At 60.9% G+C, this 14,572-nt stretch overlaps 9 protein-coding genes across 9 annotated transcripts; 4 read left to right on the top strand and 5 right to left on the bottom strand.

Moving 5' to 3' along the window:
- Positions 1–162: 162 nt before the first annotated feature.
- On the bottom strand, positions 163–1,809 carry A1Q1_04953 (cytoplasm protein; the record flags this gene model as incomplete). Its single annotated transcript, XM_014321760.1, has 3 exons — positions 163–1,280; positions 1,324–1,445; positions 1,490–1,809. 3 exons carry the CDS (start codon positions 1,807–1,809, stop codon positions 163–165), a joined length of 1,560 nt encoding a protein of 519 aa, XP_014177235.1.
- Positions 1,810–1,984: 175 nt separating this feature from the next.
- Positions 1,985–2,545, top strand: A1Q1_04952 (uncharacterized protein; the record flags this gene model as incomplete). The annotated part of the gene is made up of 3 exons (XM_014321759.1): positions 1,985–2,014; positions 2,140–2,280; positions 2,318–2,545. The coding sequence occupies 3 exons, from the start codon at positions 1,985–1,987 to the stop codon at positions 2,543–2,545; spliced, it is 399 nt and encodes a 132-aa protein (XP_014177234.1).
- Positions 2,546–2,658: 113 nt separating this feature from the next.
- A1Q1_04951 (methylenetetrahydrofolate reductase (NADPH)) lies at positions 2,659–4,530 on the bottom strand (the record flags this gene model as incomplete). Its single annotated transcript, XM_014321758.1, has 2 exons — positions 2,659–4,194; positions 4,240–4,530. 2 exons carry the CDS (start codon positions 4,528–4,530, stop codon positions 2,659–2,661), a joined length of 1,827 nt encoding a protein of 608 aa, XP_014177233.1.
- A 991-nt stretch (positions 4,531–5,521) lies between these two features.
- A1Q1_04950 (uncharacterized protein) lies at positions 5,522–8,364 on the top strand (the record flags this gene model as incomplete). Its single annotated transcript, XM_014321757.1, has 3 exons — positions 5,522–5,569; positions 5,613–8,207; positions 8,281–8,364. 3 exons carry the CDS (start codon positions 5,522–5,524, stop codon positions 8,362–8,364), a joined length of 2,727 nt encoding a protein of 908 aa, XP_014177232.1.
- Positions 8,365–8,547: 183 nt separating this feature from the next.
- On the bottom strand, positions 8,548–9,105 carry A1Q1_04949 (uncharacterized protein; the record flags this gene model as incomplete). The annotated part of the gene is made up of 1 exon (XM_014321756.1): positions 8,548–9,105. One exon carries the CDS (start codon positions 9,103–9,105, stop codon positions 8,548–8,550), a length of 558 nt encoding a protein of 185 aa, XP_014177231.1.
- A 1,532-nt stretch (positions 9,106–10,637) lies between these two features.
- On the top strand, positions 10,638–11,573 carry A1Q1_04948 (uncharacterized protein; the record flags this gene model as incomplete). Its single annotated transcript, XM_014321755.1, has 1 exon — positions 10,638–11,573. One exon carries the CDS (start codon positions 10,638–10,640, stop codon positions 11,571–11,573), a length of 936 nt encoding a protein of 311 aa, XP_014177230.1.
- Positions 11,574–11,627: 54 nt separating this feature from the next.
- Positions 11,628–12,293, bottom strand: A1Q1_04947 (uncharacterized protein; the record flags this gene model as incomplete). The annotated part of the gene is made up of 1 exon (XM_014321754.1): positions 11,628–12,293. One exon carries the CDS (start codon positions 12,291–12,293, stop codon positions 11,628–11,630), a length of 666 nt encoding a protein of 221 aa, XP_014177229.1.
- A 498-nt stretch (positions 12,294–12,791) lies between these two features.
- On the bottom strand, positions 12,792–13,283 carry A1Q1_04946 (uncharacterized protein; the record flags this gene model as incomplete). The annotated part of the gene is made up of 1 exon (XM_014321753.1): positions 12,792–13,283. One exon carries the CDS (start codon positions 13,281–13,283, stop codon positions 12,792–12,794), a length of 492 nt encoding a protein of 163 aa, XP_014177228.1.
- An 855-nt stretch (positions 13,284–14,138) lies between these two features.
- A1Q1_04945 (uncharacterized protein) lies at positions 14,139–14,511 on the top strand (the record flags this gene model as incomplete). The annotated part of the gene is made up of 2 exons (XM_014321752.1): positions 14,139–14,229; positions 14,321–14,511. The coding sequence occupies 2 exons, from the start codon at positions 14,139–14,141 to the stop codon at positions 14,509–14,511; spliced, it is 282 nt and encodes a 93-aa protein (XP_014177227.1).
- Positions 14,512–14,572: the final 61 nt, after the last annotated feature.

Genomic DNA, 14,572 nt, shown 5'->3' with positions numbered 1-14,572 from the left:
GACGAGGAAGTCACCGACCCCCACTTCGTTGATCGGCTGAAGGAGACGGTGCAGGTCATGGCGCCGTTCGTGCACTGCATCAACGACATGATTTCGCCCGAGGAGGATGAGGAGTTTGCGTGATTGTTGTATGACTAGATAAGATACATGTAGACTCATACTCTATGTAGCGACCTTGGTCATGCGGGGCGGACGGGGCTCGCGCGGAGGTCGGGGCGGGCGGTGTCGCGGCGTCCACGGGCCGAGGGAGCCATCGGCGTAGAAGTCCATGGGATAGTCGCCCGCGCCCTTTTTGCCATCGACCTCCGTACCCTCCCAGCCCTGTATCCTGCCGGCGGCGACGCTGGCCTCGTAACTGCTAAGCAGCGGACGGGAGAACGCGTACCCCCAGTCGATGCTGAGACGGGGGCACGAGGTCTGCACGAACGTCGAGATCTCATCCTTCGAGAACAGCGCCAGTTTGGCCGGACTCAGCTCAGAGAGCAGGATCAGGAGCGGGGGCAGCGCATCCGTCCCCGGCGGCAAGCTCCCCTGCACAGTTTTGAGAACGCTGAGCGAGCCCTGCCGTCCCAGCGTACCGAGGAGGATGGCCCACGAGTCGGCCCCGCGCTCGACAAGGTTTCGGCGCGCATTGCGCACCGCGTCCCCGCGAATCGCGCGCATCTCCTTGTGCTCGTACACCTCGCGCGTAAACTTTTTCGAGTACGGGTCGAACCGGAACGCAGGCACCGACGGGTTCGCAATCATGATGGACTCGAGGTGGAAGCGGCCGTCGCCGACGTAGATGAGCGCATCGACGTCGGCGGGCAATCGCGGCGCCGTGCAGCCGAGAATCTCGCCCGGCGACAAGGGACGCACTTGCGGGATCGTCACGTCGTACTTGCCCCGCCAGACGCCGATCTCGCCCTTCCGCACCTTGGCCAAAGCGTCGTCGGCGCCCTCCCCGTCCGCCTGCTCCTCCAGCGGCGGCATGGCCTGCTCTAGGTCGTCCCGCAGCGCCTGCACGGCGGCGACGAACTGAATCGTGCCGACCAAAGCTAGGCGAGTTGGCGTCTCGCCCTCGGCGGCGGCGCCCTCGGACAGCTTCTTCTCCTCATCGGCCTCGAGCGCAATGTCGACCTTGGCTCCTGGCTCGGCGGGACCGGCACCAAGCACGGAGCGGCGGAACGCCTCCCGGTCGCTCGGGAAGTTTCGTCGCACGGAGAGCGCGAGGTGCGGCGAGTCGATTGCAATCTCAACAAAGATGTAGAGCGTCTTGATGCTCGTCTGGTTCACGGGGACTGAGGTCAGCTACATTCAGGCCAACTAGCTTGCTCAACTCACTGAGACACGAGTGGCCGTAGTGCACGATCATCTCGGCTCCCATCTCACGCGCGGTGAAGTCGTCGATACAGCACGCGCCATAGGTCACATCAGCGAGAAGCAGAGGCTGGGCCCCGGTAAACCTGTTCGTCAGCTCCAGATCCCGTTCGTCAGCGGAATAGCTCACCTCTCGACAATATCAGCAATGGCACATCCGTACATCATCAGTCCCTCGGGCATCTGGAGCGCGACAGTCTTGACGCCCTCGCGACGAACGTGGTGGATCGTCTTTGGGATCTCAAAGTTGTAGTTTCCCGGGAGCGCCGCCATCGCCTCCTTGAGCGCGGGATCGTTGAGGATCTCGTCGGGCACCTGGTTCGCGACTCGGCGCGGGGCCGTGCGCGCCGCCGAGCCGGGCGTCTTGCCCACGAACCGACGGCGGGGTTTCGGCTTCTCGACTCCCTCTGCCGGCGCAGCCGCTGGTGCTTGCTCGGGAACGGTCGACATGGTCGCGCGAGTGTCAGTGAGATGGTAGGTGACCGATCGCCGGACGAATCCAACTTTTGCTGATTCAAGCGCGGGGTGGCAACTGACTCTCCCACGGTCGGCCGTTCCTGAACCTGGCAACACAAATGAAGCCCGATATTGACTGCACTCGCTCAGGTCGACCTATCCATCCACCATGGACACGACGCTCGCTGCCACGAACGCGGTGCGTCGCGAGCGGCTCATCGAGCTGCGGAAGCGGAAGGAGGCGCACGACAAGGGCGAGACGGGGTGAGTTGTGAGAGGGTTCTCCAATAACTGACGAACAGAAATACGCATTTCACGATCAAGCTGCGAAACTATGATCCCGAGACGCGGACACTCCGCCTGCGCCAGCCTGGAGAAAGCGGGGAGGACACGGTCGAGAAGGCAGTCGACGGACTGGCTGAGGAGATTGTGGCCGAGGACGAGGCGCGCCGCGCTGAGGAACTCGTGAGCTACATGACTTGCATTGGCAGCTAACATTCAGGACCTCTTCAACATCCAGCCGCAGCGCGTAAACGCGGACCTGAAGCGAGACATGAGCCGACGGATGGGCAAGCTCGAGCGCCGAACGAACGAGGCAATCGCGACCATCTTCCGCCAGCGGCTGCAGGCCCAGCGCAAGGGTGATGACGGACCGGATCTGCTCGCGGGCATCTCGGCGGCGCAGCGCGAGAACGACGACGCGACGAGGGAGGACAGCGACGACGAGTAAAACTCTGTTTTTGTACTACTACGACACTACTATAGATGCAGCATAAAGGATCATGGCCTCAATGTTTCAACGTGATGTGCATAATGTTACAAGCGGGATATGGTTGTCTAGATTTAGTTGTCGAGGAGGAAGCGCCACAGACCCTCCGTGTCCTTGTAGTTGTGGTGGATCAGGCAGACGAGCCACCACTCGTCGCTTACGTTCTCGATCAGCTTGCGCGCCGGCGAGTTGCGCGGGTACAGGCGCGCCCACTCGTCCCAGATCTCGAACGCCTCCTCCTTCCACGCGAGGAAGGAGAGCTCCTCAATGATCGTCGACTGCACAATCTCCTGGCCCGGGAACGCAGCCCACGTGACGGCATTCACGCTCTCCTTGTCCGTGTTGCCCGCCGTGTCTCCCTGTCGGTTGGCAGCGTACATGCTGAAGAGCGTGGACTTCTCGCCCGCGAGCTTCTTCTCGAGCCGCTCGACCTCGGACTTGGGCACGAAGAACTCGACGTAAGCTTTCTGGAAAACGTAACCTCCCGGCGGGCCCCAGCCATGCACCGGGTCCTCGGAGCGCGCAGCGTCGACGGCCGGCTGCGATCCGACAGTCCAGTACCGCTTGTCCGGGGCGTTGAGCGCGATGAGCGAGTCGAGAATGGTCTGCGACTCGGGCGACAAGGGCATGTCGCAGAACGGGGTCGTTGGCGTTCCCGGGTCGCTGCGGAGATACCGCGTGAACATGTCGGAGAGGTCCTCGAACGTGGCCGGCGTGCCCCATTCCTTGAGCGCTTGGGCAGGCGTGATCTTGAGGCCGTTGCCCCATCCGTCAATCTCGCCGTACGCGGGCGAGCGCACGTCGGTGAAACGTCCGTTCGGGAACTCGTCCCAGCTCGGCTCGCCGCCGACGGCAGTGTGCTCGCGCGTGTTCTTAACCCACTGAGCGACGTCGGCCGCCGACACGGCGAGCGGCACCTTCTCCTCGCCATCGTCCATCTCCAGCGCCTCCTCGCTGATCAGCTGGTTGTGCCGGCTCACGGGAGACGAGTGGATCGAGTCGTGCACCTTCTTCGAGTTCCACTGCAGATTCTCGAGGATCGTCCGGACCGACTTCTCTAGGTTCAAAGTGCAGAAGTGCACGCCCGGAACAAGCTTCGACGCCATAAGCTTCTTGACCATTTCGGTCGCGAGGGAGGCGCCGTACTGCTTCACGGCGGCGTCGTTCGTCTTGATCGGCTCCAGCTCCTGCATGATGTAGTCGGGCACGGTGCACTTTGTGAGGTTGATGAGGCGGCGGAACGACGAATAGCTCTGGATCGGCATGATGCCGGGGATGATGGGCTGCGCAATACCGGCCTGGCGACAGCGCTGCACCCAGTCGGCGAACGCGGGCACGTCGTAGAACAGCTGGGTAATGATGTAGTCGGCTCCGGCATCACACTTCTCCTTCAGCCACTTGAGGTCGTCGTCGGCGTCAAGAGAGTCCGGGTGCGGAGTGGGGTATCCCGCAACACCGATGCAGAAGTAGTCACCATACTGCTTGCGGATGTAGCGAACGAGGTCGTCGGCGTGCTGGAACTCGTCCATGTTCGCGTCGGCGTCAGTCGCGTACTCATCGCTACGAGGGGCATCGCCACGAAGAGCGAGAATGTTGGTAATACCAAGCTCCTTGGCGCGCTGCTGTCAGTTATGCATCTCGCTGGGGCAACTCACAGCAAGGGCAGTATCGACCTTCTCCTTGGGCATGTTTGTGCAGGTCAGGTGGAGGATGACCTCGACACCCATCTTGGTGATGGCGTCAGCCAGCTCCAGGGAGCGGTCCGAGGTGCTGCCGCCGGCACCCCATGTCACGGACACGGCGACTGGAGGTCGGAGCGGCGGGAGGGTCAAGCGACGGATACGGTCGAGGAGGTTGGTGAAGCCCTGCTCTGTCCGAGGCGGGAAGAACTCGTATGTGTGTACGGGGCCCTTCTGCGACTCGATGAGGGCCGTGAGATGCGTCATGGCGGCGGCGGGGGGTGCGAGTGCGATGAGGAGGTCGGAAGGGCTATCAATAGTTGGCTGGATCTGTGGTATCAGACTTTCTCGTCATGTGCCTTTGCCGGCGGGGCGGAATCAAAATCTTGTGACTGTGACTGTCTTTACTTGGACATTACGCTATCAATAATAATCGCGGCTCACCGACGCTCCCGAACCCGCGGTCTGTCCGGAGATTACCGACCCTCACTCCCTTCAGTATGGAGCGAGTCGTCTTGCTCCCTCTCATCGTCGTACATTAACGCACTCTCAAACACCTCGGAACATCATTCGGCCTCGCGTCAACTCTTGCTCACCATGGCCACAGGGTCGGCCAACGGGGAGAAGACAAGCGAGGCACCGTCCAAGCCATCGCCGACTAGCGTCAAAAAGCCATGGAGACTTTCACTGGCGGCGAGGCTTCCTCCCTGGGCAGTCAAGGCGCGCGTCTTGGTCACCCCAATCATAGCCGCCTTCTTGACCTTCCTGTTCACCGTCATTCACCCAATCAACCGGCTATGCGGACTGTAAGTAGTGCTCCACGGACTGAGTGGCGGCAACGGCTGTGCACTCCACTACGGTCGTGGCGAGGGTGGCACGTGAGCACCGCCGTGACTAACTGGCACAGGTACGCGTTTCATATCACCTCGAGCCTCGCGCTGTTCTTCTTCCCGAAAGGACGTGTAAGCCAGATCGTTGAGCTGAACAGTGAGTTTGTCTTCTGACCCACAGCTGACGTGCAGCTGTAAGCTTAATCGGGGCATTGGCGGGCCTGGCATGGGCTCAGGCGATCTTGGCCATTGCTGCCTACTGCGGGCGGACGTATGGTGCGGACACTGCAACGCCCCGAGCGATTCTAGGCGTCGGTCTGGCCACACTATCTCTGTTTTGTGAGTGTGTTCTGCCGATCCGGTGACTGACCTCAGTCGGCTTCCTGCGTTCACGGGTGCCCCGCCTCAATGTGGCATCTCGAGCAGCAATGTTCTTCCCGATCTTCCTTCTGACCACAAATCAACGCATTGTACACGTAAGCTTATCTGCTTAAATCTTGCTAATTACCACAGTATCAGCCGTACTTGTTCACGGACCAGTTCTTCACGTTCCTCTTTGCGTACGGCATCGCGACCGTGTGTGGCATCATTTTCGCCGAGCATTCCAGCTTTCCCGCCCTCGCCTCACACTTCATGAAGGCGGTTGACACAACTTGCCAGTTACTGCCGACATCGTTGGATACGATCCTCCATTCGGAGATCGGCACGGACGCCTCGTCTTCAGCTTCCCCGAGAGACGAGGAAGCAGGTGTTCAGGGCGTCCCCGGTATGGTCGATCCATCTGCCAGAGTCAAGCAGCAAGAACTCGCCAAGCGACTCCGCTCACAGATCAAGGGGATCCAGCAGACGCATAAGGATTACTCGCTCGACATTGTGCATGCCCGACACCATCCCAAGGCCCTAATACCCGTCATTCGCCTTCTGTCGCGACTGCAGCGAAACCCGTTGCTCGGCCCTACCGGACATGTGCCTGGCGATCGTATCCGCGCGGCTCTGGAGCGAACCTACGCCTCTCCGTTGTTTCACAGGAGCACCAATCACTCGCCGATGGGTAGAACTCCTCGCCGAAGCTTGAGTAGGCACAGTCTGACGAGCGCTGTCGAGAGCGCGGTGATCGTGGCGTCGCCCAGTCAACTGTCTCTGGAGCTGAACCGTCTTACCGAGATTCGAGGTGGGACGCGGTCACTCAACGGATCCATTCGAGGGTCGATCCGCACGGAAATTATAAGGCCAGACTCGCCCGGTCGAGACAGCGCTCGCTTCCGACTGAAGCAGGCGTGCCTGTCGTTGACAGACACGATCACTGCCGCTCTCTACGGCACGGGGAACCTGGTCGCCATCGCGTGCGACTGGCAGGGAGACCAGGCGCCGAAGGATGCGGTGCACGTCCCAGAGCTCAAGGCTCAGCTGGACAGAGCGCTGTTGGATTTGCAGAAACGCCTCGGTGGTATCGTGGACACGATCTACGGCGCAGATGGACTGGCGAGGACGACGTCGGATTCACACCTCTCGGCCCGCGCGATCACGTTTGAAGACGAGCTCATCGAGACCGACTGGCTGGACGACGAGGACCGCTTCCGAATCGCGTTCTACATGATCGCGCTCCTCGACTTAGCAAAGGACACGCGCGAGCTGCTGGACAAAGCCGAGGAGCTGGAGCAGACCTCGGGCAAGAAGCGCTGGTACTTCCCGCCGATACTCTGGCCGTGGTCGCCTGTCGCGCCGCACGCGGAAATGCCGTCCATCGAGCGCGTGTCTGTCCCGCCACAGGACGACGCCCAGGACGCGCCGCGAGAAGAGGACCTCGACTACGTGCACAAGCTGCTTCACGAGAAGCGCGAGCTGCATCTGCACGCACGGGAGGGGTCGCTGACCCAGCGAATTGCAAACGCGTGGCGCCTGATCTGGGACCGACACGCGGTAGTCATGGCGCGCGTCTGGCTCAGCAAGCTCTTCTACGGCATCAAGCATTCGCGCCACGTTCACTTTGCCGTCAAGCAAACGGTTGGCATCTGTCTTCTCTCTATTCCGGGGCTCATGCCACCGGGTCAAGCGGGGAGGGTGTGGTACGACCGCTCGCGCGGACCGTGGATGGTCGTCAGCTTCATGTACGTGATCGAAGTGACGACTGGTGCGACGCTGCGCATCGGCTTCTACCGAATGTGCGGGACGTTCCTGGGCTGTGTGACGGGGTACGTCTGTGTCTTGATAGCGCACAAGAACCCGTACGGCCTCGTGACGCTCGGCACCTTCTTCGCGGTCCCGATCAGCTATGGCGTGTGCTTTACGCATTTTGCGCCCATGATGATCGTGTTCGCAATCACGCTCGCACCACTCCTGTTCATGGAGTATCTGAATCTTGACGAGGGGCAGGGCATCTTCGAGCTGTCGTGGATGCGCTTTGTGGACATCATCATCGGCATTGCGGCCGCGATCCTGCTTGGCTCGTGGCTCTGGCCCATCCATGCGCGCGTGCAGTACTTCTCGGCCGTGGGCGACACGATGGAGAACATCACAGACTACTACCTGCGCATGAGCCGCGACCTGCTCCGCCCGACGCCAGTCTACAACGCGAACAGCAAGCAGTACCGTGTCCTTGAGCGCCGGGCTAGGGCCAATATAGCACGCTGCCGCACGCTGCAGACAGTGCAGCAGCGTGAGATCGGCCTCCTCCCCCGTCCAACAAGGCTCTACGGCGAGATCGTCGATCTCCTCGAGCGACTGATCGAGACGTTCAGCGAGATCCGCACGCTCCGTTTCTCCCTGCCCAGGAAGGCGACTGTGCTCGACGTGCTCCCCATTCGGAGAGAGCTCGTCAGTTCCATCCTCGTCAACCTCTGGGCGTGCGGCCAGGCCTTCCGTTCCCGTTCGCCTCTGCCGCAGGTCTTCCCCAGTCCGCGCAACCCGCTCAGCGAAGTGATGGAGACAACGGACGACTATGCGCGGGAAGTACGCCAGATGCGTGCGCGCGAGAAGCACCGCCGCATGCGGGACAGTACGGACGACAGGGAGGATTCGGGGGCAGGCCAGCAAGCATACCACGCCGAGCTCGGCGTGCTGTACGCCATGGCGGAGAATGAGGCGCTGACTGAGGCGATCAACTGTATAGACGAGGTGAGCTGAAGGGAGCGGCAGCAAGCTGACAGGACAGATTCTCGCGGCGGCTAGGACGCTGTTTGGGACACAGAGCTTCCTCGACATGGACGTGAATCCGCATGATGTGAAGGGGGAGAACTCGGCGCACTCGAGCGCCGAGTGGTGGCATCAGTAATCATTTGACAATCCGCAATTATATTGTACACTACACACACAATGCATGGCATGGGTTTCTGCTTTATTTCTGCTACGGATCTACACTTCTGATATACACTGCAGGATCGGACTGTCTTCACTAATGTACAAAGATAGTTGTCGTCTAGGTCTTGCTTGGCGGTGGCGAGGAGCGTCCGGAAGACTACTGATGGAAGATTGTATCCTTGGGCCTGACCTTCTCCCCACAGCGCTTGCACGGTCGTTTCTTCAGCATGAGCCAAGCCGCAACTTCAGGACACATGATGAAGGTCGCAACCCGCGCGCGGCGCTGGCACTTGCTCACGGAGAGGTCGTGCCCGATGGCGGCGCAGGGATTCTCCGTCCGCATCACTTCGCCCTCGTGCTCCTCCTCTTGTTCCGCTGGAGAAGCCAAGGACGACTTTTCGGGGAAGGCGAGGCTGCCGTCGTCGCGATAGGGTGGGGGTGCAGAGCCGAGCGACTCGACTTCGGACGAACCGCTGCCGTGCGAGGAGTGAGAAGGAAGGGATGCGCCGGTGCCGTACGGTGCATGCGGGGCGTGGGGGGCTGGAGGCGACGAGGTGCCATACGCCGCGTGGGGAGCTGGAGGGGAAGAGTTGAGGGTCCGCGTCATGTTGTCTGAGGAGATGAGGTCACGATACTCGCGTTCGAGCGGGGGTTTGAACAGGTCACGGACGCCGCGTTCGAGGGGAGGCTTGGTGTCGTAAGCGTTCGAGGTCATGGTGCTGTGTGTGCTGGAGATATATAGCTTGCGATTGAGGGTGTCGGATACGATGCGGAGGACGGATACGGAGTGGTGGCCGGCGGCGCTTGGATGTGTTGCAGTGCAGTCGTCGGATGCGGTGAAGATGTGCTGAGGTGTCGTCTTCCTTCGTCTTATATCTACTTGCGAGCTCATGCATGTGGGCTGGAGACGCTCCGCATCCGCAGCCGAGGCGATCTGGCCCAAATGTACAACTAGCATGCCGCGCAGTACACCGACAGTCTGGCGCCAAGAAGCCCCGGCTCCGAACGCTGCTCCGTCGCCACAGCCACAGCACATGGCCCCCCTCTGCAACCACTGCACGCTTGTGTGCGACCATGTGCGAGACGTGCGAGTGTGAGTCATTGAACATCATTCGAGGAATGCAATGATCTCGAGATGCCTCGGCTTCATCGCGTACCGTCGGCTGGCTCGGTTGGAGCACGGAATAGCCCTGCTCCGCACGGTGTCCCCGCCGGGTCAGCCTCACCTCCACACCGCATCACGTCCACTCTGGCACCGCCATGCTGATCGTCTCTTTCCGACTCGGAGTCACGTGTATGCATGCATGGCAGTCTGCATGACGATGCGGTCTGCGCGATTTTGAGTCGGGACAGTGTGCATCGCAAGCCGCAGGCCCTCGTTCAACAGGCTAGTTAGTTGCTGGCCTGATGGTGCACCGGTGCTAGGCACGATCCACTGTCCTGGACCTTAACCCACCGCAATCTTATCGCCAACCTCACAAATGGAAAACCTGACAGCCCACAAACGCTCCCCCTTCGATCTCTTCATCTGGGGCAGCCTGTTCCCTCACACCTGTCAGATGTGCACCATGTGCTCCCCCCTGCCTTCTCGGGCTACTAACCGAAAACGAATCGGCAACCTCGGCGCAGCGCGAGCACCCTCGATCCTCTCCGCCTCCCGTCTGCATCGCCTGACTGCGCTGCGGGTTCGGAGTAGGCTTTGGGCCTAGCTCGATCATCCTGACCTTCTGACGTCCTGACCTCCTTCCGACGAGACCAGTACTGAAAAAACACAGCGAACATGCCAATGATCGAGGTTGAACACCGAACCCATCCAATCTATTACGGAGTTGATTAGTAGCTAGGCTGAACTTTAAGCTTTCGGGGTCGGGCCGGGCAACCCCCGAGTATCCGGGGCGGGAAGCACAGCATGTGCGCCGATGCGATGTCGGCGCGCCCACTCGGGACATCCACCCCCCGACTTACACACGTCGCAAATGTTGATGTTGTACCCATGCTCCAACTCGGGTTACACCGAGAAGGGTGAGGGTCGACTGAGCAAACGGACTCGGCGTTGAGCCCGATTGGACATTGTTTTGGGGGTGAGTTCAACAGTATTCTAGCGGAGAGCATGCGGTCGCAGGCGATCGCAGGCAGTCGCAGGCGTCAAGCCGCGCAGCTGATGGCAGGCTAGGATCTGGAGGGATATATAAGGCGCTAACATCGAGGACAGATTGAGATCACAGACATCAAGAACTTCTTCCCGACATGCTCGTTTCTCTCCTGCCCGCGCTTGCTCTGCTCGCCTCTCCCGCTCTCGGTGCCCCGACCCCTCGAGGCAGCTCCAACAGCTCGGGCCCCGTCGGACCGCAGTCCTCGTGCGGCACCGAGATCTACGGCGCGTACTGGCGGACGTGGAACGATGCCGCGACTGGCTTCCAGGGCAAGGAGGCGCGAATGGACTCGCTGCCCAAGGGCACCGACGTTGCGCTCGTCTTCGAGGCCGAGGGGGCGGAGGACACTCCCTACTACTCTGTCCTGAGGGACGAGTACGTCCCCAAGCTGCACGCGCAGGGCACACTCCTCGCGCGTTCGATCGGCACCGAGGGTCTGCGTGCGATCCAGGCTCCGGCGGACGGCAACTATGACAAGATTGCGCAAGACCTGATCGCCAAGTTTGTGACGCCGTGGGGCCTCGATGGGCTCGACTTTGACATTGAGGAGCGCATCGACGGCGAGGAGGCTGAGCACTTTTCCAAGATCTTCCACGCGCTCTCCAAGTATCTCGGGCCGAAGGGCAAGGAGGGCACGCTGCTCATCTATGACACGAACCAGGACGCGGACCGCTTCTTCCCCCTCATTGCGGATGTGGTTTCGTTCGTCTTCCTCCAGGCCTATGGACGCGATGTGGGCCGCCTCCAGTCTACCTGGGACACCTTCTCCCCATACATCGACAGCTGTCGCTTCGTCCCCGGCTTCTCCTTCTACGAGGAGCAGGGCACGAACGGGTGGCACGACACGGAGCGCCCGCTCAACACGTCTCGCGCGCTCGCTTATGCCGAGTGGCAGCCCGAGGGAGGCAAGAAGGGCGGCGTGTTTGGCTACGCGGCCGACCGCGACTGGAAGGCGGACGGCGACGACACCATTTCGGCGCCGACGTACGAGGTCGCCCACGCCATCTTCCACGTCCAGAGCAAGGAGTAAAAAGTAGTACAACGTGATTGCAGAATAAGTCTATAGTGTATATGTTAGAAGAGCCTAATGAGAGGAAGCGTGCGAGGGATGCGAGTTTTGCAAACCGAGGAGGGCGACCTCAATCTCCCGCGCGTGTCGCACGACGTCCTGGAACGTGCCGAGGTGGTAGAACGCGCGCAGCGTGCGATCGCGGATAGCAGGCTGGAGGCCAAGCACAAACCAGCGCCGGTAGTACTCATGGTTGACGTCGACGCGGCATACAGCCGCCTTTTCGCGAAACTCCTTTGCGTACCACACCGTCTCGTGGTCCTCCTGCGTCAGCTTGAGGAGCACAGTGTGCGGGACGGGGTCGACGTCGCCAAAGTACTGGAGGAGCGCGACGCGGAACTCTTCCCAGGAGCGGAGGCAGTGTGGCCGAGGGCTCTTGCCGAGAATGTACGTGAACCAGAGGCGTGCGCGCCCAGAAAAGTTGTTCGAGACGTAGGCTATGCGCCGCGCTGCCGTCGTGTAGTACTCGGCGTGCGCGGACATCATGTACTCGGCCATGTTGACGAACTCAGCGACGGGGTATCCATCGTCACCCTCGAAGAGCTCGAGCAGTGGCGGTGCGGGGACAGGAGCCGGCGCAAGTGTGGGGATCGGAGAGCGAGAGGAGCGGCTCGTCGGGGACAGGGGTGTCGGCACCGGGGGCAGCGGCGGCGAGGTCGTAACCACCGACGGAGGGAGCATGCCGTGTGTCTGGGATTCGTTCTGTGGCGTGCAGCGAGGACGGTTGACGGTCGATTGCTGTTGGCTGCTGACAGTGAGCAGACTCAAGACGATGCAGCACGATGCAGATTCGCGTTTCCGACTTTGTTTACATGCATGCACTTATAGCGGTGAACCTTGCGGCGAGCCGAAACGTTGCCGCTGCCGCCCCTCTGGTCTCGACTGCCCACCGGTTGAGTCTCCACCCTTCCCGCCATAAGGCCTGTTCACGGTCCAGTCGAGTCACGCCGGGGTGCGTACGTGCTGCGTACGCAGCTTTGCCGGCGCACTATGCCCATGCTACGCGTGCTACGCACAGCGCCTGCCCGCTCTGCACGCCCAGCGCAGCGGACTAGCTGGTGTTTGGTACCGATGCCGCCGTTCCAAAGTCAGAGGACACATGAAACATGAAAATCGTTACAAGCGGACCACCGGACCGACCGTACAACCAGCGGAGCAATCCGATGCTCTTGCTCCCTTCTACGTTGACTTCTTCACCTGCTTCGCCTTCTGCTCCTCCTCCGCCTTGACCTTGAGCCACTCCTCGTGCTGCTTGAAGCAATAGTTCTTCAGGATGGACGTAACCGTGTCGCGTTCAAAGTCCATGCCGTCGTCCCCGTGTGCGACTGGTCTGTACTCCTCCGGATTACGCGTGACCCAGGACTCGTCGACAGTCCACCCTCCACCGTCAGCGCGGGCGAGGTGGAGGCCGTAAATGTGGGATCCGCTCCAGGAGCGGTAGAGGTTGAGCCATCCGTTGTCGAGGACGACAAACCACCGCTCGTCCATGTCCTGCGGCACGAAGCCGTGCGCAAGCACTGCGTACTGCTCATCCGTGTAGGTTGCTTGATAACGCAGGTCGGCGCGGAGGGACGGCGGCGGCGCGGGGTTGCACTTCCAGTCTGACGGCTTTGCCGCGTGCGCACCGTAGGCTAGTGTCTTGTTGCGGTAGAACTCGGCCCAGCCGGACATCGTTGTGTCGATAGGAGTGTGCGAGGTGTGGATGGCAAGAAGGAAGAACGATGAATCTCAGGCATTATCAGAGGGCCGCTGAATTCGGCTCCGGAGCCCTTGCAGATCAGTTCTTGGCGATGCTCGGACCTCCAGGCGGTGCACGCCGAATCGATGCGGCGTGCAGCGGTGCTCAATCCTTGCAAACAATTCTCTATGCTGCTTGCCAGATGCACCAGTTGAGGAACCAAACAATTCCAGCACGTGCGTGACATCAAGGGATGCGGAGCAGACAGTCCGATTCCGGATCCGCCGTGCAAAGGTCTGCCTGTCAGTCAACTATCAGACGGCCGCGCCGGCCCGCGATGGTGAAAGCAGGCTCATCGGCGCGTCGGCGATCGCAGCGTCAAATAGAATCAGCGGCGCGGTCAGCAATCGTGTCGATCACCTGAGCAAGCCAACTGGAGCTCGTATCGGAGTATCTGGACCTGACTGCTTCAACGTCTGTTTCGCCCGAGCGGCCGTTGCCAGGCCAGCTCGCCTGGAGGCACAGAGGCACAGGGGGATACGAAGCGGACCTCGGTGATCGATCTCGGTCGACGCGTGATAAATCTGGCACGAGGCCCAACGCTGGACCAACCATCGAAATGGGATTGACGTCACTGTCCAAGGGTGTTGCGTGCCTTTGCTCGAGCTAGCCTTTTGCTCCGCGTGATTGTTTCCCCCCTCTTGGGCTCGCTCCCCTTCGCTTGCATCGAGGTGCGCTTGGCTGGGCTCGGTGGTGGAATACGTAGAACGTCAGAGATCAACCCCAGGTGCAGGCGGTATATAAACTGTCTGGGGTGCTTTTCTGCCCCGCACGTCATTAACTGAACCATGTCGGCCAACTCCAACACCAACACTAACACTGGCGCCCAGGGCCAGCAGAGGCCGCCTCACCACCACCTCACCTCCCAGCAGCTTGACGGTGAGTAAGACAGGGGTGGAAGAGATGGGGATGTTGGCAATGAGCCCGGGAGGGGCCTCACGTTCGCAACACACATAACTAATGACTTCAGAGCTCTCCGCCGACGCTGCCGAGTTCCCCGAGGTCGAGGCCCCCAAGCAGAAGCCCGTTGTTGGCTATGGTGACCTCCCGAACATTACGCGCGTGCCGACCGAGAAGGACCACGAGAACGTTGCCAAGGACACGCTCGACCAGATGGTCGCCACGCTCGAGACCGACAAGGCTCAGAAGGGCAGCAACTAAACGGGAATACCTTAGATATATGTGATTAATGCAGCGCTTCACTGGCGCTCGCTCACGGTAG

Source organism: Trichosporon asahii (assembly GCF_000293215.1).
Source record: "Trichosporon asahii var. asahii CBS 2479 unplaced genomic scaffold scaffold00071, whole genome shotgun sequence".
NCBI classification, from domain to species: Eukaryota; Fungi; Basidiomycota; class Tremellomycetes; order Trichosporonales; family Trichosporonaceae; genus Trichosporon; species Trichosporon asahii.
The sequence above is the reverse complement of the archived record's forward strand: the minus strand, read 5'-3'. Positions and strand labels throughout refer to the sequence as shown.